General features: G+C 47.9%; 2 protein-coding genes across 2 annotated transcripts in view; one reads left to right on the forward strand and one right to left on the reverse strand.

Moving 5' to 3' along the window:
- The first annotated feature begins 1,012 nt into the window (after window positions 1–1,012).
- On the forward strand, window positions 1,013–13,638 carry PSMB4 (proteasome 20S subunit beta 4). Its single transcript, XM_049765996.1, has 9 exons — window positions 1,013–1,075; window positions 11,266–11,345; window positions 11,402–11,566; window positions 11,706–11,905; window positions 11,953–12,454; window positions 12,603–12,749; window positions 12,943–13,024; window positions 13,263–13,379; window positions 13,546–13,638. The coding sequence occupies exons 1-9, from the start codon at window positions 1,013–1,015 to the stop codon at window positions 13,636–13,638; spliced, it is 1,449 nt and encodes a 482-aa protein (XP_049621953.1).
- Window positions 13,639–16,827: 3,189 nt separating this feature from the next.
- POGZ (pogo transposable element derived with ZNF domain) overlaps window positions 16,828–22,187 on the reverse strand; it is a 64,748-nt gene continuing 59,388 nt past the window's right edge. The window contains exons 12-18 of the mRNA XM_049765897.1: window positions 21,170–21,304; window positions 20,718–20,890; window positions 20,458–20,598; window positions 19,982–20,038; window positions 19,117–19,229; window positions 18,883–18,907; window positions 16,828–18,560 (exon numbers count right to left, since the gene is read on the reverse strand). Coding sequence (XP_049621854.1) covers window positions 16,880–18,560; window positions 18,883–18,907; window positions 19,117–19,229; window positions 19,982–20,038; window positions 20,458–20,598; window positions 20,718–20,890; window positions 21,170–21,304 — 2,325 coding nt within the window. The 3' untranslated portion in view covers window positions 16,828–16,879. The remainder of the gene's footprint in view (window positions 18,561–18,882; window positions 18,908–19,116; window positions 19,230–19,981; window positions 20,039–20,457; window positions 20,599–20,717; window positions 20,891–21,169; window positions 21,305–22,187) is intronic.

Consider the following 22,187-nt stretch of genomic DNA (forward strand, 5'->3'; position numbering starts at 1 on the left):
AGGCTCTGGCGACTAGTGGGATGTTAGGGATTGAATCCAGGTTAGCTACATGCAAGGCAGACGCTCTATCCACTGTGTTATCTCCAGCTCCCAGAAATAATAAAGTTAAAGACACAAGACTCATTTGCTTCTAAGTCATTATTAAACCACAGAAGCAAGCTGTCTTACCAGGAGCAAATCAGAGCTGAATAGTCTCCAAGTAGAAGGTCTAGAGGGAAGAGAGCCAATTTGCACTTTGCCAGTCTTATCTGTCATCTACAACCGTCTATACGCACATTACATTAGGTAAAAACAGTTCAACATAATTAGTCCTCAGTAATTACGTTGATATAATTATATTATATAATTAGGTCATCATAATTTTCCAAGATGTTAAAAGAAGAAAAGGAACTGGAAAGAGACTGCCTAGGGGCAGAGCGATAGCACAGCAGTAGGGCGTTTGCCTCGCAAGCTGCCAACACAGGACAGATCCCGGTTCCATCCCCTGGAGTTCCATATGGTTTCCCCTGCCTGCCAGGATTGATTTCTTTTTTTTTTTTTTTTTTTTTTCCCCACCCCCCCTTTTTTTTTTTTTTTGTTTTTTTTTGTTTTTTTTTTCAGGATTGATTTCTGAGTGCAGAGCCAGGGGTAACTCTTGAGCAACGCTGGGTGTGACCCAAAAAGGAGGAGGAGGAGGAGGAAGAGAAGGAGGAAAATAGCATTTTAAGGTTCACACTCAGCCTCCTTGTAACTGATTTCTTATAGCCCATTATAATATTTAACATTAAGGGGCCGGGAAGGTGGCGCTAGAGGTAAGGTGTCTGCCTTGCAAGCGCTAGCGTAGGACGGACCGCGGTTCGATCCCCTGGTGTCCCATATGGTCCCCCCAAGCCAGGGGCGATTTCTGAGCGCATAAGCGGGAGTAACTCCTGAGAGTCAAATGGGTGTGACCGAAAAACAAACAAAAAAAAATTTAACATTAATATGTAACTATGGATGTGTATACAGATGTTGGCTCTAAGGCCCCAGTAACATGACCTGTGTCCCTTCTATCAAGGAAAGTGATGTGGAGGCTGGAGGTCGTGCCGTGAATAAGGTGCTTATTATCTTGCGTCTGGCTCACTCCAGTTCAATCCCCAGCACCGCATTATTCCCTGAGGACCCCTGCGAGAGATACCCAGAGCTGGGAGCAACCCGTGAGCATTGCTTGGTTTGACCCAAGTCCTCCTTTCACCCAGAGGTTAATGCTTGCATTTGTGAATTTATTAATATGGTGTTGGCAATAATTATAATACATGCTGACTTTATTACTGGAATAGGATTCCATTGGTCAGATATGATTATTTTCTTTTAACCTTCCTTCCTTCCTCCCTTCCTTCCTTCCTTCCTTCCTTCCTTCCTTCCTTCCTTCCTTCCTTCCTTCCTTCCTTCCTTCCTCCCTCCTTCCCTTTCTTCCTTCCCCTCCCTCCCTCCCTTCTATCCTTCCTTCCTTTCCTCCTTCCTTCCTTCCTTCCTTCCTTCCTTCCTTCCTTCCTTCCTTCCTTCCTTCCTTCCTTCCTTCCTTCCCCTTCCTACCTTCCTTCCCCTTTCCTTCCTTCCCCTTTCTTCTTCCCTTCATTCCTTCTATCCTTCCTTCCTTCCTCCCCCTTCCTTCTTCCCTTCCTTCCTTTCCTCCATCCTTCCTCCTATCCCTCCTTCCTTCCTTTCCTCCATCCTTCCTTCCTTTCTTCCTTTCCCTTTCCTACCTTCCTTCCCCCTCCTTCCTTCCTTCCTTCCTTCCTCCCTTCATTCTATCCTTCCTTCCTTTCTTCCTTCCCTCCCCCTTAGTACCTTCCTTCCTCCTTTCCTTCCTTCTGTCCCCTTCCTCCCTCCCTCCCTTTTATCCTTCCTTCCCCCTTCCTACCTTCCTTCCCCCTTCCTCCCTTCCCCTTCCTTCTTCCATTTCTTCCTTCTATCCTTCCTTCCTTTCTTTCCTCCATCCTTCCTTCCCCTTTCCTACCTTCCTTCCCCTTTCTTCGTTCTATCCTTCCTTCCCCCTTCTTTCCTTCCTTCTTTCCTTCCCCTTCCTTCCTTCTCCTCCCTCCCTCCTTTCCTCCCTCCCTCCTTCCTTCCTTCCTTCTCCCTCCCTCTTTCTTTCTTTCTTTCTTTCTTTCTTTCTTTCTTTCTTTCTTTCTTTCTTTCTTTCTTTCTTTCTTTCTTTCTTTCTTTCTTTCTTTCTTTCTTTCTTTCTTTCTTTCTTCCTTCCTTTCTCTCTCTCTCTCTCTCTTTCTCTTTCTCTCTTTCTCTTTCTTCTTTCTTTCTTTCTTTCTTTCTTTCTTTCTTTCTTTCTTTCTTTCTTTCTTTCTTTCTTTCTTTCTTTCTTTCTTTCTTTCTCTCTTTCTCTCTTTCTCTCTTTCTCTCTTTCTCTCTCTCTCTCTCTCTCTCTCTCTCTTTCTCTCTTTCTCTCTTTCTTTCTTTCTTTCTTTCTTTCTTTCTTTCTTTCTTTCTTTCTTTCTTTCTTTCTTTCTTTCTTTCTTTCTTTCTTTCTTTCTTTCTTTCTTTCTTTCTTTCTTTCTTTCTTTCTTTCTTTCTTTCTTTCTCTTTCTCACACCCAGCAGTGTTCAGGGGATACTTCTGGCTCTGCACTCAGAAATAACTCCTGGCAGGCTTGGAGAATCATATGGGATCCTAGTATTCGAACCACCATCAGTTCTGGATTAGCTGCTTGCAAGGCAAAAGTCCTACTGCTGTGCTATCTCTCCGGCCCCAGGATTAACTCCTGAATGTAGAGCCAAGAGTAACCCTTAAGCATTGCTAGGTATGGGCCCAAAAACACACAAGAATTTTATGTTTAACATAACACGGTTAGGGAAATAGAGAACGTGATGAAAATGTAGAACATAAAGGTAGTTATTTAGCATTTAATCAGAGAACTAGAATCTATAGAAAGTCCAAATGGGGGAGTTAACTGGAACAATAGTGCACCTGACAGAGCATTTGCTTTACAAGTAACCCCAACCTGGCTTTGATCCCTGGCACCCCATTTGGTACCCTGAGCACTGCTAGGAGTGACTCCTGAGTACAGAGCCAGGAGTAACCCCTAAGCCTCTCTGGGTGTGGTCTAAAAACAAAAAAGGGAAGGCAGAGAGATAGTACAATGGGCAAGACATTTGCCTTCGGGGCTGGAGCGATAGCATGGCGGTAGGGCCTTTGCCTTGCACGTGGTTGCCCAGGATGGACCTGGATTCAATCCCAGCATCCCATATGGTCCCCCGACCTGGAGTGATTTCTGAGTGCATAGCCAAGAGTAACCCCTGAGTATCACGGGGTGTACCCAGGAGAGAGACAGACAGACAGACAGAGAGAGAGAGAGAGAGAGAGACAGAGACAGAGAGACAGAGAGAGACAGAAACATTTGCCTTGCACAAGGACAACCCAAATTCAATCCCAGTACTATATATGGTCCCCTAAGGCCCACAAGGAATGGTCCCTGAGCACAGCTGGGTGTGCTCTCCTTGGCCCCCCAAACAAACAAACAGTGTATTGTAAATACAAACAGAGAGGGCAGAGAGATGGTAAAATGAATAACGTATCTGCCTTGCATGTGGCCAACCACATAAGGTCCCCAGGAATGACCCCTGAACATGGCCAGGAGTAAGCCTCGAGCAGAGGCAGGTTTGGTTTCAAAACAAAACACAGACCTAGATCACTGGACTAAAACAGAGCTCCCAGAAATAAATGGTCACCCTCAGAGCAAGGATTGTAACAAGGTTCCAGGATGATTCAAAGAGGAAAATACAATTATTTCCACAGACATGCCTGGAAAACTCGGACGTCCGTCCAGATGGCCGGGAATCAAGTCACACCTTCATTGTATATCCTAGACAGAAATGAACTCAAAATGGACCAAAGATCTAAACATAAGAGTGAAAGCTATAAAACTCTCAGAAACCAGGCATTGGCGGTGACATAAAAATATTGGCAACAAATAAAGCATTCATCATACGTTCACATGGAAATTTAAAATTGCCTGTACATCAAAGGACACACTCCAAGGAAGATTTCAGGGTCCACCTTGGTGGAGTTTTCAGGTTAGTTCAGACAAGTGCAATCCATGTTGTGGGGAGCCTGTGGGAGAATTGAAATCTGGAGGCTGCAAAGATGCCAAACTCCTTAGGGGCAAACCACAGGGAGATGCAGCTACAGACTTGTTGGCCATGTTGTCTTTCATCTTTCTGTTATAGCCACTCGGTGCAGAAATGAGCCTTTTCACAGGCCAGGAAATAAATTGTAGGTCCTTTGGAGTTAAGATTTGAATTCCACTTTTCCTCAAAAGTAGAGGAATGTGGGGCCAGAGAGATTGCACAACGATAGAGCATTTGCCTTGCATGTGGCCAAACTGGGAGGGACCCAGTTCAATTCCCGGCATCCCATATCGTTCCCCCAGTCTGCCAGGAGATATTTCTGAGCGCAAAAACCAGGAGTGATCCCTGAACACCGCTGGATATGGCCCAAAAAACAACCAACCAACCATCCAACCAACCAACCAATCAATCAATAAACTTAAAAAAAAAAATAGTAGAGGAATGAGAGTGTTGGTGCAGTGATGGTGAGTGAGGATGGCTATTAATTCTAATTTTTTCCGCTAAGAAGTTTGGGACAGCCCCTATGAACAAGAATACAAATAAATTTATAAAATCAATGTGGGAATGATTAACTTAAAATCTTGAATTTTTTTTAAATCTTGAATTATGTTATGAGTTCTATGCTAACGTGGGATAACCACGTGTAAGAAATGAAAGCTGAATCCATATCTCACACCTTTTTTTTAATTTTTAATTTTTAATTATGGAAACAAAGATGCAAAGGAAGAGGACAAGGTAAAGTTACAGTGGAAGGACAATCACCCATAACATAATTCTCAGAAGAAGTCCCCTTGCTGATATCTTAACTTTGAACTTTCAGCCAAAGAACATTAAGATAAATAAAACAGAATTCATGTACAATTACTTTTTCCCTCAAGTCCCCAGATTGTAGCACATTATAACATTTCTTAACAGCACACAAGGCAATCTAAAGCCATAAAACTTATGTAACTCCTGAAACATTAGAGGCATAGTATTTTTTACATTTCCATGTACTTGCAGATTAGCTTAAGTTAACCTCAAATTTTAAGTGTTTTTTTTTTTTTTAAGGATTAGAGTCAAAGGAACACAGTAAAAACGGTGTTAGAGTGGCAATTGTTGTTTGCATAGGCCCACCAAAATACGAGGGGCATGGAAAGAAATAACCTTGGCCTAAATACAAAGAGACCCTACCTCTGAAGTTTCCTGGCCCAAGACCATCTCTAGGCTCCAGGCAAGCTAGATTGTCCAATCCAAGACATTGTCTGTAGTGCCAACACACTTTTATTTTTCACACAAGTCTCTGTTGTTGGTATCATGCATATCTCACACCTTACACAAAAGTCCGTTCAAAGTGGATTAAGGACATTGAGAGCAGAGCTGAATCCACAAAGTTCACTGAGGAAAACTTAGGCAGAACACTCCAAGACGTAGACCTCAAAGAAGTCTTCCATGATAGGATGCCAATGGCAAGGACGATAGGATCAAATCTGAATAAATGGAACTACATCAGACTAAAAAGTTTTGCATGGCAAAAGAAACATGGGTGAAAACTAGACGATAGCTAACTGAATAGGAGAAAATTTTGCACTCAACATCAGATAAAGGGTTGATATCTAGGATATACAAAGTACTCACAAAGGGTAACTCCACAAAACCTAAAATAAAAAAATCAAAAAGTGGGGAGAGGAAATGAACAAACACTTCTCTGAGGAAGACCAACAGAGGGATGGCCAACAGACACATGAAAAAAATGCTCATCTTCACTTATCATTAGAAAAATCCAAATCGGACAGGAGAGATAGCCTGGAGGTAAGGTGTTTGCCTTGCATGCAGAAGGATGATGGTTCCTGGCATCCCATATGGCCTCCCCGAGGCTGCCAGGAGCGATTTCTGGGCGTGAAGCCAGGAGGAACCCCTGAGCACTGCCGGGTGTGACCCAAAAACCAAAACAAAAAAATCAAGACAATTTTTGTAATACACCTGTAAAATCACTTTATTTATTCCTTTCATCTTTTCTGCATTAATTAGCACAAGTAACCTTAATGACATCAATCCTGACCCTCAGGTGATTTATGTAAACTTTGGCTAATAAACGTCGCAGGGGAAAACAGAAGAAACAAGAAACTTGACGCGGGGGCTGGATTGGTAACACAGCTGTAGGGTGCTTGCCTTGTACATGACAGATCTGGGTTCTATCTCCGGCATCCCCTATGGTCCCCCTAGCTTCGCAGGGGGTTGTTTCTGAGTGTAGAGCCAAGAGTAATCCCTGAGCACTTCAGGATGTGGTCCAGAAACCAAAAATTAAAAAAAAAGAAGTTTGGCTAGTTCAGTAAGATCCAAAAAGCTGCACAACAGCCTCTGGCCGGAATGCACCTTTTCCTGTTGCTCTGTCTGATTTCTTGTGGGAAACTTCAAGCGGAGACTCCACAATGAGATCTCATTTTACACCAGTGAGGATGGCACACGACAGAGGAGAGAGGGAGAGAGACAGAGAGAGAGAGTTTAACTCATAAATAAAATTTAAAGTTGGTGCCCTCCAGGAATGAGGAATGAAGAACTAAGGGTTGAGCTTGGGGTCCTCTATCTAACGGGGCTCCCTTGGCAACTGAAGTTTTGGTTCAGAGTGTCCCTGGATGACCAAAGTTGAGCCAGAAAAATCAGTGATGAGTTAAGACAACTATGTAATGAAATGATTGTTCTGTTAATGCTTGTGATTTCTATTTAAACTGCTTGAAGATTTGACTTGGGGTCCTTGTCAAGACTCCCCCCCCTGGTTGGATGAGACTTGAACCTCGGCTAGCCGAATAAGCTCTCCTTTGATGTGGTACATATATAATGGAATACTTCATAGCTGTAAGGCATGCAATCATGCAATTTGCTGCAAGGTGGATAAAACTGGAATATATTATGTTAGATGAAGTAAGCCAGAAGAAGAATGGGGAGCCAGAGAGATAGCATGGAGGTAGGGTGTTGGCCTTGCATGCAGGACAGTGGTTCAAATCCCAGCATCCCATATGGTCCCCCAAGCCTACCAAGGGCGATTTTTGAGTGTAGAGGCAGAAATAACCGCTGAGCATTGCTGGGTGTGACCCCAAAACCAAAACCAATAAATAAATAAATAAATAAATAAATAAATAAATAAAAGAAGGAGGATGCGAGCTTAGGAGTCGGCTATGGGTGGGTACTCAGAAACCAAACCCACTCAAGGGCGGTTGGAATTGAGTCCGTCCATTCAAAAATTTCAGCCACATTTTAGCAGAAAATTATCAATAGCAGGTACTTATGGTATGTTAAGCATTCCAGAGATTATAGCCACAGGGTTAAACATTATGAATCAACACTGGTCCAGAATTACCACCTGCACATTCTGAACATTTCAGTACTTTTTATAAACTCTTTGTTCTATAGTCATTAGTTTCACAACCCTACACAGAAATCACAGAAATCACTCTTTAATATATTCGCTAATACCCCGTTAAGACTTACTAATACTCAAAAAAATCATCTACTGAAATTTAACTAAGCATTGCCACAAAAGCACCTAAAAAACCAAAACATTCCCATGGTGCTACCTCCATGGATTAGTGGCTGTTATTACGTGAATACTTTCCGCATGAATACTTTCCGCATATTACAAGCAGGGTGTGATTCAATGTTCTTTAACTATAGGAGGCAAGGACAGTAAATTTTCCATAAAAACATCTTGGTGAGATAAAGAATAATTCACTTTGTCGCAACCTTAGTCCATGACATTGGAAATAAGTATTTCTAGATATCAATTATCTTTTTTCAGAGTTGGACAATTTCCTTTGTGAAATTAAGTGCTATCGTATTTGTCAACTCTACGTCTTTATATACTAGATATGTCAACTCTATGACTTTTGCAAATGAAGAAATATAGTTGTTTTATTAAATATATAAAAAAACATCTTGGGGACTGGAGCGATGGTGCAAGTGGTAAGGTGTTTGCCTTGCATGCGGTAAGCTAGGATGGACTGCTGTTTGATCCCCTGGCGTCCTATAAGGTCCCCCAAGCCAGGAGTGATTTTTGAGTGTGTAGCCAGGAGTAAGCCCTGAGTGTCACCAGGTGTGGCCCAAAAAGAGAGATAGAGAGAAAAAAAAACATCTTGAACAACCAAATGTCCTTGTCCATACACGTAATTAAGTGGTGGGCCAAATAATATATTATAAATTCTTCCAATCTTGGGAAAGGCAGCTTAGCAGCTTGGGGTATGGAAGGTGTGTTGTAACAATACTTGTCTAACTGGAAGGGACATAGGCACACCGTTTTTCATCTACTGTCCTCAGCATTTTTAAAAGTTATTAGACATTAATTTAGTTTTAGTAAGCTCATTGTTGCTTTCCTGCCAAGTGCTAACCTAGGGCACAACTGGCTTTTTCTCAGTAGTGTCTGCCAGGATCGCACCCACTTTTAATGGGGGAGGCAAGACATGCATCACAGCAGTGCTACTGGTATTCAGCCATCATGCCATAGGCTGAGGGCTATGACAACTTATATATGATATTTAGAATAGCTCCATGAATAAACGCAATGGTCTAAATGGGAATTTGTCTCAAACACCCTTGGCCCCAGAGAAGGAAAGAAAGTGGGTGGAGGAGGAGGAACACAAATATGGAAGGATGAGGGCTAGGTGCAAAGATGTCTCAGGTACATGGGTGGAGATTAAAAAAAAAAAAAAAAAAAAAGGACAGAACTAAATATCCAAGAAAGAGCAATGTAATCAAGAGATCCAAAAATCTAACAACCTAAACTTTAGATGTCAGAAGTCTAACATAAAGGATTTTATAAATCACAATGGTTTCAATAAAACATTTAAAAAAAGAAAAAGGAAAGAAAATTTCTAAATTTCCCTTCCTTGAGTTCCACCTACACTTTGGTTTTACCTTAGAACAAAACCTTGAAGGGAGGGAGGGAGCATAGTACAGTGAGTAGGAATGTATCTAGCATGTGAATGATTTATGTTTGATCCCTAGCACTTCATATGGTCCCCGGACATTGCAGGACTGCTCTCTGAGCGCAAAAAACTAGGGGTAAACCTTGAACACGGCTGATTGTGGCCCATAAAACAAGACCAAAACCAAAATCCTTAAATGTTGTTGGTTGTCCTTTTTTTCTATTGACCGTTGAATCACTAAAATGTTAGTGATTTGCCTTTCCTGTCATCTAAGCACTGAATGGCTGTACCTTTGCTTCATGCATGGCCTGTGGAACTGCTGCCCTAGCTGAGTTTTGAGCCAGGAATTTAACAAAGCAAAAACAAAACAATGATATAATAATCACTGTCAGCAAGGGTATGGTCCATTTATTGCTGATTGATTTAAAGTCTATCTGATCATGACTCTGGGGTCCATCCTAAGGCTTTGGAAGAATTCCAAGTAGGTCATCTTCATCACATCTGAAGGTGTAGAATTTGCCCCCCAAAAGCTCTGAATGGCTCCAGAATGATCTAGAACAGGGGAATGAGGAAGAGGTGGCTATTAACTCCAAGGGTGAAGTGAAACCTTTTCAAGATCACAAAGTAATACAAAGAATGTTAATTGAGTGCCTCTTATAAACCAAAATCTTGACCCTCTCCCTCTTCCCGGGATTTAGGTTGTAAAAAAATGCTGTTATTTAATCAGCTAGAAATTTCTGGCATTGCTTGGGCTAGATTAACATATGGATATTTTTATTTTTAATCTTGGGGGGGCCACCTCTGGCGACGCCTAGGACTTACTCCTGACTCTGTGCTCAGGGATTGCTCCTAACAGTGTTGCGGAAGGACCATATGGGGTATGCCAGCCACTGAGTAAAATATTTAAGTTAAGGACATCCAGCGAAGCTCAGGAGTTACTCCTGGCTCTGTACTCAGAAATTGTTCCTGGCAGGCTCAGGGGACCATATGGGGTGGCAGGGATTGAACCTGACTCCATCCTGGGTCATCTGTGTGCAAGGCAAATGCCCCCCCCCTCTCTGTCTCTTTCTCTGTCTCTCTCTGTCTCTCTTTCTCTCTCTGTCTCTTTCTCTCACTCTCCCTCTCTCTCTCATATCAAGGGATTTTTTTTTTTTGCTTGTTAGAGGCAGGCAAAGAAATGTAGTTTTCATACTTGTTCTACCTGATATTCACTACAACTCAGAGTATGCACAATTATTATCTTATCTTTAAATGACAGATTTTTAGGGTGAAAGCGATAGGATAAGTGGGTAGGCCATTTGCCTTGCACACAGTGAACTAACTCAGCTTCCACTGTTGGCATCCCATATGGTTCCCCCCAAGCTCTCCAGCAGTGCTCCTTGAGCACCGGGCCAGGAGTACTGTCCAGGGTGCCCCTTCAAGACAAAACCAAACAAAGGGCGATGACAACAACTACACATACAGGTTGGAAGACTCAGCCATGACAGGCCCAACATGACTCGGTGGCTGTGAACAGTCCTGGTGTTGCCAGTTTCGTGTCAGTCTTTTTGATAAAGGTCCCAAAAGCTTGCATGATTTTATTCTTAAGTTTAATTTTAATCAAAGTTATTTTTAATTTTTTAATTTTACTATTTTGAGGGAGTGGAGAGGGAGGGTGTCGGTCTTTTGGATAAGGCTCCAAAAAGCACTCCAGACAATTTTTACTTTAATTAAAATCATTTAAAATTTTTTAATTTTAACTTTAAACTTTTTAAGGGAGTGGAGAGGGAGGGTGCCAGTCTTTTTTGAAAATCTCCATGAAGCATCCAAGATTTTTTTTTTAATGTTTTGAGGGAGTGGGGAGAGTGTCAGTTTTTTGGACAAGGCTCCAAAAGAACTAAATATATTAAAATATTTATATATAAATACAGATTTCTATATAATTTATAAATTCATATAAAATCATAATATATAAAATTATAAATCATATATAGTATTTTATTAATTAAATAAACATATATTAAAAATCTAATGAATACATAGATACACAAAATAAATTTAATTAAAACATATTAAACAAATTCACATTAAATAAATATATATAAATATATATTCATTTTTAGATATTTGTATTTATAGGTATTTCTTTAATTTTGGGGGTGCAAGGGGAATGCTCCTGGGTCACTCCTGGCAGATGTGGGGCTTCATACAAAATGCCACAAGAATTTATAAATCAAAACACTTCGGAATAAATCCGCAGTCATGCCCCAATTGTGCACTTGCAGTACTGGATTGACCTCACCAACATGGCACCGGATGCTGCCGACCGGAAGTCAGAAGCGTGCCAGGGGCATTTCCGCTTTCGGTAGATGTACGTCACGTCACGTCACGTCACGCCCTACTCTAGGGCCACGCACGCAGGAGGAGCGAGCGCCGCGGGGCAGAACAGGTCCGGGAGATGACCTCATCAAGATGGCCGCCCGGAAGCCAGAAGTGTGGCACGTTGCACGAATGGGCGGGACTTAGGACACCACCCTCTCGGGCTCCGCAGTTCCTGGACGATGACCTCCTCAAAATGGCCGCGTGGTGGGGTAGGCGGGACTTAGGTCCACTTCCGGCAGCGCTAGCTGAACACCACCCGCTCCAATGACCTTCTCAACATGGCCGTCGAACGCGGCCGACCGGAAGCCGGAAGTGTGTCTTGTTGGGGGTGGGCGGGACTCAGGACACCACCCTCTCGGGCCACGCGGTTCCTGGGCGATGACCTCCTCAAAATGGCCGCCGGGCGGATCCGACCGGAAACCGGAAGCGTGTCTTGGCGGGCGGGGCTTAGGTCCACTTCCGGCATCGGTAGTCGAACACCACCCGCTCCAAACAATGACCTTCTCAACATGGCCGCCGAACGCGGCCGACCGGAAACCGAAAGTGTGTCTTGGTTGGGGGTAGGCGGGACTTAGGTCCACTTCCGGCAGCGCTAGCCCGACCCTCTCAACATGGCCGCCGAGCGCGGCCGCCCGGAAGCCGGAAGAGCGGCGCGCACGGAGAGGGCGGGACTTCCGCCGCGGCCCCGTCCCCCGCCGTCCGCGCAGGCGCGCCGGGCACTTCCGGCGTGACTGCGATGGAGGCGATGGAGGCGATGGATGCGGTGGCTGCGGTGGCTGCGGTGGCGGAGGCTCGCCGCGCCGGGCCGTGGCCGGGGCTGCCGGCGCCGGGCCAGTTCTACCGCGTGCCGTGGGCCTCGGCCTCGGGCCCGGCGCGGCGCACGCTGAGCCCGATGGTGACGGGCACGTCGGTGCTGGGCGTGCGGTTCGAGGGCGGCGCGGTGCTGGCGGCCGACACGCTGGGCTCGTACGGCTCGCTGGCGCGCTTCCGCCACGTCCCGCGCCTGGTGCGCGTCAACGGCAGCACCGCGCTCGGCGCCTCCGGGGACTTCGCCGACTTCCAGCACCTGCAGCAGGTGCTCGGCCAGATGGTGTAGGTTCTTGGTGGCGGCTGCAGCGGGGCGCGAGAGGGCGGCCTTTGCTCGGGGGCCACGCAAGGGCCCGGGGAAGCCCAGTTGCACGCACCGAGCCCCCCGAGCTTCGTCTCCTCCCCCCGACCCCCATCCGCGCTCCTCTTCCAGCATCGACGAGGAGCTGCTGGGCGACGGCCACAGCTACAGCCCCAGGGCCATCCACTCGTGGCTCACGCGCGCCATGTACAGCCGCCGCTCCAAGATGAACCCCCTGTGGAACACCATGGTCATCGGGGGCTACGCCGGCGGCGAGAGGTGGGTGGGTCGGCGGGGCGGAGGCACGCCCGGCCTCGCGTCTACGCCCCCGCGTCTCTCCCTCTCCTCGCACCCCGGGAGCTGGCTCGCCCTGCCCCGCGTCCCACTCCCGGCACCCCGCGACTGTCCTACGTCTCGCACCCCGGGAGCCCACGGTGCCGTGTTTCTGACCCAGCTTGTTGCGCCCCCTTAGCTTCCTAGGCTACGTGGACATGCTCGGCGTCGCCTACGAAGCCCCTTCCTTGGCCACTGGCTACGGGGCGTACTTGGCTCAGGTAAGCGGGCGTGTGAGGTCCAGGGAGGAGTGGGCTGGCCACCAGAGAGCTTCCTTCACGATGCAGCTCTAAGCGGGGGCTACAGCCTGAGGGGGCGTCCAGGAACTGGCTAGTGGGCCCCGGACCCGAGGAAGCGGATCCTGCGGATCTCTACTCACGTGTGCTTTAGTTTCTCTTCGGGATCTGGGACCGAGAGCTTGTGCGGTGCCACGTCCCCCTTCTGCTCCCATCTCCTCAGCCCCTGATGCGAGAGGCTCTGGAGAAGAAGCCGGTGCTGAGCCAGGCTGAGGCCCGAGAGCTGGTGGAACGCTGCATGCGGGTGCTGTACTACAGAGACGCCCGTGCCTTCAACCGGGTGAGGAGGGCCGGGGGGGAACTGGGTGCCTGACTTGGGGTACCTACCGACCGCCTTTAGTGTGGAAGGAAAGACCAGGAAACCCGCCGAACCTTGTGTTGAGCGGGAGCGGTCCGCGGACCCCAAGTCACGCTCAGATCCCCCCTGGAATTGTGCTTCCTTTCAGTACCAAATCGCCACCATCACCGAAAAAGGTGTGGAGATCGAGGGGCCGCTGTCCGCCAAGACCAACTGGGATATCGCGCACATGATTAGGTGAGTGCGAGGAGGCGGCAGGGCAAACCGGTTGTAGAACTGAATTCGCCCACCCCACAACTTGCACCAAGTTGGGTCCTTGTCAGGGTCTTCCTGTTTGGGGGGACCAAACCTTACATGGCTTGATTGACTGTTCTGTGACCAAGGCTGATTCCTGGTGGTGCTCCTAACGTGCAGTGCCAGGACTTGAGCTAGGCTTGGCCAAGGCAAGTGCCTCGATCCACACTTGTACTCCCTCTGGCTCCTCTCACCACACTGATTTACAACCAAAAGCATTTTCTTCCTTTTCAGTGGCTTCGAATGAGATGCAGGTGTGCTATCCAGAACCAACTTAGAAAGCCGCCTTCTAAAACTTGGACCCCAACTCATCTAAGGAACACTTTTGTAAAATAAATCCTTTGAAACAGTTACCTACTGAGTGCTTGTTTCTGTTGCATGATTGCCATGTGCTGGTTTGGCAGAGGACCATTTTAGTGGTCCTCAAACTTTTTAAGCGGGGCCAGTTCACTGTCCCTCGGACTGCTGGAGGGCCGGACTACAGTGGAAACAAAAACTGAACAAATGCTGTATGTGGCCCACGAGCCAGAGTTTACGGACCACTGATTCAGTTCTTGGTTCAGCTAGCAGATACAGAGTTCTCTGCATGACACTAAATAAAAGTCCCACTGCTGGTTTTCACTCGTTCAAGTAGAAACCTTGAATAACTGAATATATTCTAGTAGAAAACTGAAATAAGAATGATGTGCAAACAATGGTTTCCAACTATGTGGCAGGCTCTAAAGATTTCGGGGTGATACAGGCTCTGAATACGGTCATCTAGTGTAGGTAAGGCTCCTAAATGATCACAATCTACCATCAAACCTCACCATGAAAGGGGCACCGATTTTAATTTTCGCCTACATGTTTTCCCAAACCACTTAATTTCTGAAGTTTTGTTCATTCCATCTTATTACTGTACAGTAACCAGTCTTCAGCGTAGTAGCTAACGCATTAGCCAAACTTCACGGGTTGGTTCTTAAAGCCCACCACAGACACAGTATCCCTCCAACTGATATTCATGATTACAACAGATGAAGCAACAAGAAACCATGAGTTGTCAATGCGATCTTCCACATACTCAAATGTCAACACAGGAAAGTCAATAAATACTTGTTTATTGATTAAACGGAATTATATATATTAAAAAAACAAAAACAACAAAAAAGAGACCTTTCTACTACTAAGCCATGCAGGCAGAATCCACAAAGGTCATTTTCTGGCCAAAACCCAGCTAGCTGGTCCACTGTTGGGACTTAGGATCTTCAAAAAATTAAAAAACCGCCCATCAAAGAAGTCCTCCACGATGCAGAAGCTTGGAGAGAGCCCAGCTCTGCCAAGGCTGAGACTGCTACAGAGACCAGCAAGGAGGACTAGACTAGATTGCTGTCAAGTTGACCGCCGGTGCTTGAACGTTCTCCGAGACAAGGGGTCTGACTTGAAAAGTTCATATTCTGTCAGAACGGCATAGGACAAAAAAGCAAAACAAAACCGAAACCTGGGGCAGAGATGCCCGAAGCAGAATCAAATTTCCTTTCATTTCCTGATGCCGTGGTTTGAGTTTGAAACTTGGCCAGGCTAGTTCAGAGAGGGGCCATTCCAGCTCACTATATTATAGTGTGCTGGGGTGGGAGCCTTAAAGAAAAAAAAAAAAAAAAAAGGGGGGAGAGGGGATGATGACGACGACAAAAATTGGGTGAAAAGAAACAGGTGGTGACAAACTTCACACCTGTACGAGGCCCGTCACAACGTGAGCTTCTCCCAGACTGGAAGCAAGCCTATTAAAATCCGGTCACCTAGAAAATAACCACATTGTTTATAAATCCGTTTTCCCCTCATTTTATTAAATGTTCCACGTATGTACATTTTCAAAGACGAACCATTTACAAGCCTGTGCGGGTGGCCTCCTTGGTTCACAGGAGGGGGAACGTTGCTGAAAGCGTCAGGATGGACGGACGGACGGACGGATGGGAGAGGTGAAGCTGTGGGCAAGGCGGGCTGGGGCTTTCGCTCCTTGCTCTGTAAGAACACGTTTTCAGTTTAGAACCGGGAGTACGTACATAGTACAATCTTAAAAAAAGGTCATGCAAACTGTAGAAAAAATCGTCTTCCCTTGAAGCTGGCAGTGAAAAATAAAGATTCATGTCTTGCTCTTTGCTTTTGTGCACACCCCGTGCTTCTTCCTCAGGTGAGTCTCTTCTCTGGGCAGGAAAAAGGATTGGGTGGGGAACAGGAAGCAGGATTTGAACAAGTGGTCTCTTCTCGACGTGGCTGCGGGACACGTGGTCTGTCGTGAACAGGCACCACCGGGGCCTTCCACAAAGCGAGAACAACGCTAGGGCGCTGGCACGAAGACCCACGCACGGAGGGCTTCCCCTGGAACCACTCGCTCGCTAGTGGCACAAGGACGATCCTTTGTCCGGAGATGGTGTGAGAATGGGGAACGAACGGGCCAACGTTTGCAAGTGCAAATAATACCGGTTTTGTGTTTTTTGCTGGAGGGAGAAGTGTGAAGAACGCGTATATTCATCTTTCTGAATGACTAAAGGTGGTTCCATGCATTTTTAAAGCCACAAATTTATATCAGAGTTGCTGTGGAAGCCAACATCTCTGGAGAGGGAGGGAAAGAAAGGAGGAGGAGTTCGTGGGATATTTTTTTTCATTTTCATTTTTATATAAAAGACTTAAGACCACAATGAAAAAAAGTTTCTTTTGATCCATATATATAATAAACCAGTTTGTGAGCGACATAATTGTTGTCTTTCCCGTCTTCAGAAATGTTCTCACACTGACAATGATTGGAATAGTATCATGCCAAAGACATTGGCCACACAGTCAAACAAACAACCCAGATGCACTATGATACAAGTGAGGTAAGAAAGGGGAAAAAAACCTAACGTTCGCCCACAAATAATTTTTTTCTTTTTTTGGATTTTGTCAGAAAAATACCAAACACAACGATTTAAAAAAAAAGTCACAAAAACCTGCTTTTCGCAGAAGTGAAGGACCAACAGGGCTCTTGGGCTCAGATGCGATCGCGACTGGTTCTCCTAATAACCACCCCATCCGCAGGGTGGAAGGGTGGCATCAAAGTAAAACGTAGAAACCAAATAACCCCACCTGGCGACCCTTCCCTTCCCCTGGCGCCCTCTACCCACCCTCCTCTTGTACTTCCCCACCCCCATTCCGACCCTTCCGAGCTGGGCCGCTCAAATCTCCATCGGCGCCAGGTCGGCCTCGTCGAAGCCATAGAACGACTCGGTCTCGCTTTCCCCCTCGAAGAGCTGGTGCAGGCTCTCGGGCTCGAGCGCCTCTTCGGGAGAGGACCTGCGGCGAGGTGTGGACGCGGAGGCTTCCTCGGACTGTTCCCCGCTGAGCTTCAGTTGCTCTTCCAGGGAGGAAATGAGCTCCTCCTGCATGTCGGCATTTCTGGAAGGCGAGCTGACGTTGCCGTCGGGACCGGGCAGCACGCTGGCCACGAGGAAAGACCGCTGGACCAGCTCCGGACAGTCCCGGATGACGCCCAGGACCTCGGCCAGCCAGGTCAGCACTAGCTGCAGCAGGAGGCTGGCATCGCAGGTCGTGTCTGCCATGGCCCGAGCCTGTTCTTTCCACTTTTTGTGCAGGAAGTTCTTGACAGTCCGTTTGATACAGACGTCCAGGGGCTGGATCTTGGAGCTACAGCCCGCCGGCACCACCGCGGGCAAAGTGCTCGAGGCGCTGAGAAGGGCCAGCACCTCCTCCGACATGTGGGCACGGTGACAGTCCATCACGAGCATGCCTTTGCTCCGCCTGCACGCGGTGTGCTTCCGCCACACTCGGCTGGACCACAGCTCCATGATCTCGTCGTCGCTGTAGCCAGTCTCCTTGGCCTCCAGCAAGATGGACTCCGGCATGTCGGTGGGCCTCTCCATTTGTCCGCGGCAGAGAACCAGCGTGGGCAGCACGGCGCCATCTGCCAGAATGGCCAGCACCACGTCACACCAGGGCTCCCCTGTGCCGACTGTCTGTAGGGCGTTCTCTTTACGGTCGTCGCTGCTCAGCACTTCCGTGTCCAGGAACAAGGAGATCTCGTCCACGGCCACGATCATGGACAGGGCCAAGTCCTGGTTGTGAATCTGCCGCTGGACAAACTCAATGAAGAGTTCCGCGTTGTCGGCCACGTCCTTGGGGAGGGTGTGGGCCACAGCGCGCCGGGCGTGGGGCGCGAGGTGGTGCCGCAGCATGAAGCGCACCGCCCACTCGTAGGAGATCTTAAAGCCCCCTTCCAGGGACCGACCTATTTTGGTGGCCTTCTGGAACAAGGTCTCCTCGTTGACGGGCAGCTGCTGCTCCCGCTGGGTCAGCACCCACTCGGCCAGCTTCTCTTCCGCCTCCAGGCTCAGGTACTTGCCCTCGAGGCTCTCGCCCTGGGAGGCCTGGAAGCGCCGCAGCCAGCGCCGGATTCGCCGCTGGGGGTTTCGGAAGTGTTCGGCGGCCTGCTCGGTGTTGCAGCACAGGGCGAAGAGCACCACGCGGAGCTTCTTCACGGACAGCTGCTCCTTCTTGCCGACGCCGACGCCGCTCCCACCGCCCGAGGCTGGCTCAGCTTCCTGGGCAATGGGGCTCTCCTCCTCCACGTTCAGACAGGGCACCTCCTCTGCGGCCGAGGGCGGGAGGGCTGAAGGGGGCGCAGAGGCAGGCGTTGGAGTCAGGGGAGGGGTTGTCGTCGAGGCTGGTGACGGGAGTGTCTGAGCCGTGCGAGCGGGGAGCTCTTCGGGCTCAGGCTCGGCTGGGGGGGTGGTCCCCGCAGATTTCACAGTGGCAGCATTGTTAGAGGGCAAGGGAGGAGGGGGGGACATATTCTTCAAGTTCCGGTCGTGTACTCGGTGGTCTTGAGTCTGGCCGTGCCTACAGGAACAGCGAAAGGGGAATGAATAGTGGGGCCAGAGCAGTAATAGGACAGTGGGTTAGGCACTTGCCTGGTACTCAGCCAACCCGAATTTGATCCCCATATGGTCCCCTGATCCTGCCAGGAATAATTTCCTGGGTGCAGAACCATGAGTAACACCCGAGCACTTTGTGACCCCCAATCCAAGTAAATAATAATTTAAAAAAGAGGAATAGAGAGCTCAACTTGAAAATACAGTGAAGCGAAGTGGTGCTACTACTATTCAGGAAACACAAACATGTTGCAAAATAGAAACTCAAACCATGACAGGAAATGTGTTACCTTGAGTGAGACATCCAAGTCAGTCCTAAGGAAAAGGAGACAATACCAAAGTGTTAGTGTGACTCAGCAAAGACACGAGTCCTCCAAAGACTACTTTGGGTTTCAGCCAAAAACACAAACCTACTCTTTCTCAATCTTATATCATCTTCAGGTTAGAATGCATTTCTAGACAGCGAATGTGCTGGGCTGCTAGACTCATTCCTTCTGCATGGATCCTCCTCCCTTTCTACTTACCACGTTGCAGGATGCTGCTGGAGCGGTGAGAGGGGTTGAATACCAAATGTTTGGCCATGGCATCTCCCATGAAAGTAATGAAGGGACAGGACGTGCATGCCAGCTTGACTCCACTGAGAGAGAGGGCAGAGGGTCAAGATAACACAAGATAAAAAATAAAACAGTAGTGAGTTTGAGACTTACTCTAGAAAACCAACACTACCCCCCCCTTCTTTTCCTTTCTCTGATAGCTTCCAATCCCCTCCCCCCAACCAAAAGTATTTATGTTTCTGGGTCACACCCGGCAGTGCTCAGGAGTTACTCCTGGCTCTATGCTCAGAAATTGCTCCTGGAAAGCTTGGGGGACCACTTGGATTGGCTGCATGCCAATCAAACACCCTACAGCTATGCTATCTCTCCGGCCCCCCAAAATCAAAAGTATTTAATATAAAAATCTTTAAAAGATATGGAGATATTCTATAGCCTATGACTTGCATGCAGTCATGTAATTCAACCATTATCATCACATAATCCCGAAGAATCACCAGATGAAGCCCTAGAGTCCCTAGCACTGCTCGCACTGCTGCTGTTGTGGTCCAGGTAAGGCCCAATACCACAGGGACTGAGCACTGAACTGTTGGCCCTGTTGGCTAAGAAATGCCAGAAGGGGGTCCTGGGTCTCTTGAGCACTGCTTGGGAGACCAAAAGATAAACAAAAAGCAAAGAACACCTTGAAATATTTGGGCTGAGGAAATAGTTCAAAAGCTGGAGCACATCCCTTGCAGCTGGAGCTCCCGGGTCAATCCCGAGTCTCACTGGGACTAACCTGAAGCATCAAGTCCCTTTCCTAGGCAAAACCTGAGATCATAAATATGTTTTTCCTTACCTTACAGCATTCCTAAACAAAGCCAAATACTTGGGGCTCTTCCGTGGGACATGATTGCTGAGAAAGACAAAATGGAATGAGTTCCAAGGCTCTGCTGGTCCAACTAGACAGCACTGGCCATTTCACAATGGCCCAGCAAAGAGCTGCCTCTTTAAATCCAGCCCCCCTTCAACCCAACCCACCCCCCCATCCTATTAGAATGCACGCATCACCGCAGATCATTTAAAACGAACACCAGACCAAAGTCCTTTCCTAAAGCTCCCACTATGGCGGCTGACTTTTAGATCCCACTGTAAGCAGCAGATTAGAGAGGGCAAAGGCCATCGGCTGAAAGAGGCCCGGCCTCCTCTTCCTCGGCTAGGAGATGGACACACGGCACTGAGAGAGGAAAGCAGCGTGGCGGGGCTCTGAGTTGCAGAGGCAGGAAGCTGTCAAGGTGGGCAAGCACCATCTCCGCCATTGCCGCCAGGACTTACTTGATCATGTGGTTGGCGTAGGCGCGAGAGCAGCAGGTGCTGTAGCGGCACAGAGAGCAGTGCACATAGGTAGGGAAATGGTTGGGGAAATCGGGGATCTCGAAGCTGCACTCCAGGCAGGTTTGGCGGCCCATGACGCTCCTGGTCAACACAAGGAAAGTTCCAATCACTGCCTTCGGGCCGAGCACCGGGGGATTCATTTAATACATAGGTTTCGGTAGCTGAGAATCAGGGATGAGCAGGAGAGGGAAGCTACTGACATTTTCCGGACGGCTCTCTTCTGGACAGTGCGCTGCACGGGAGGGTAGAGGAAGACGGGCAGAGGGTCTGTGCAGGAGGCCAAGGGTGTCGTCTCCTGCAGGGCGCTGGGAGGTACATCGTTGGAAGAGACGGGGACATTCCGTGGCTGCCCTCGGGATGCCCGGATCGTCACCTGTGAATCACAGAAGCATCGTGAGACAGGTGTTGGTGTACGTAGCTGAGACTACTGATGGGACCCCTCGGAACACTAAGAAGAGCTACTCCTTTTGCTTGTTTTTGGGCCAGAACCAGCAGTGATCATTGCTTATTCCCGGCTCTGCCCTCTGGGATCACTCTGGGAGTAGATGGGCACATCACATGCAAGGCAAGTGCCCTGTCCATTCTAGCACAGCTCCAGCCTCGAGAGTAACGACTTTTCTAGCGGAGCTGGACAGGACGAGCAGTTCTTTACCTTAGTGCCTGGCTTCAAGCCTTCTAGCTGCTTCGGTTTGCGGAAGGTTTTATGGTGCTGAAGCTTGTGCTCGATCTTGTCCTTGGCAAAGAGAAACTGCAGCCGGCATTTGTTGCAGTGATAAACATTCCTCTTCTGAAAAGGAAGCGAAACTGTTCAGAGGGCTCCACAGAAAACTCTCTCTCGAAAGGGAAGACCAGTGCCAGCACCAACACCATCACTCTGCTGGTATTAATTGCCAGCCTTTACGCTCGCCTGAGGAACTCAAAGCTAGCTGGAAGTCCTGGCCCCATCTGGAGGGAAGCTCCGCTTTACCTACTTCATCTTCAGACTGCAGTCAGTGATGCCACTTTGGACATACTCCTCCCACCAGATTTTGGGTCTTTGGTCCCGGCGGTGCTCAGGGGTCATTCCAAGCAGTGCTCAATGGAGACTTTATGAGATGTCAGGGATTGAACCCAAGTTGGTCGCATGCAAGGCAACCAAACGCTCTATCTGCTGTGCTATCACTCCGACCCCTCCTTCCCAATTCTTATTTAGTACAATAATCCTTTTTTTTTTGTTTTTTTGTTTTTTGGGCCACACCCAGCGGTGCTCAGGGGTTACTCCTAGCTGTCTGCTCAGAAATAGCTCCTGGCAGGCACGGGGGACCATATGGGACACCGGGATTCGAACCAACCACCTTTGGTCCTGAATCGGCTGTTTGCAAGGCAAACACCGCTGTGCTATCTCTCCGGGCCCTAGTACAATAATTCTATGGTACAGGGTAAAAACAGAAACCAGATTTTCATTTTGCACTCCTTGATCTCTTTCCATGAAAAGTCTATTTACCTCATTTCATTTCTTAATTTTTGTTTTGAGGCCACACCCAACAGTGCTCAGGGCTTATTCCTGGCTCTCAGCTTCGTCATCATTCCTGGAGATCCTTGGGGGACGACATGGGTGCCAGGCATTGAACCCAAATCAGCTATGTGCAAGGCAAGCGCCCTACTCGCTGTTCTGTCCCTCCAACCCCAGT

The sequence above is a fragment of the Suncus etruscus genome, chromosome 19, assembly GCF_024139225.1.
Source record: "Suncus etruscus isolate mSunEtr1 chromosome 19, mSunEtr1.pri.cur, whole genome shotgun sequence".
NCBI classification, from domain to species: Eukaryota; Metazoa; Chordata; class Mammalia; order Eulipotyphla; family Soricidae; genus Suncus; species Suncus etruscus.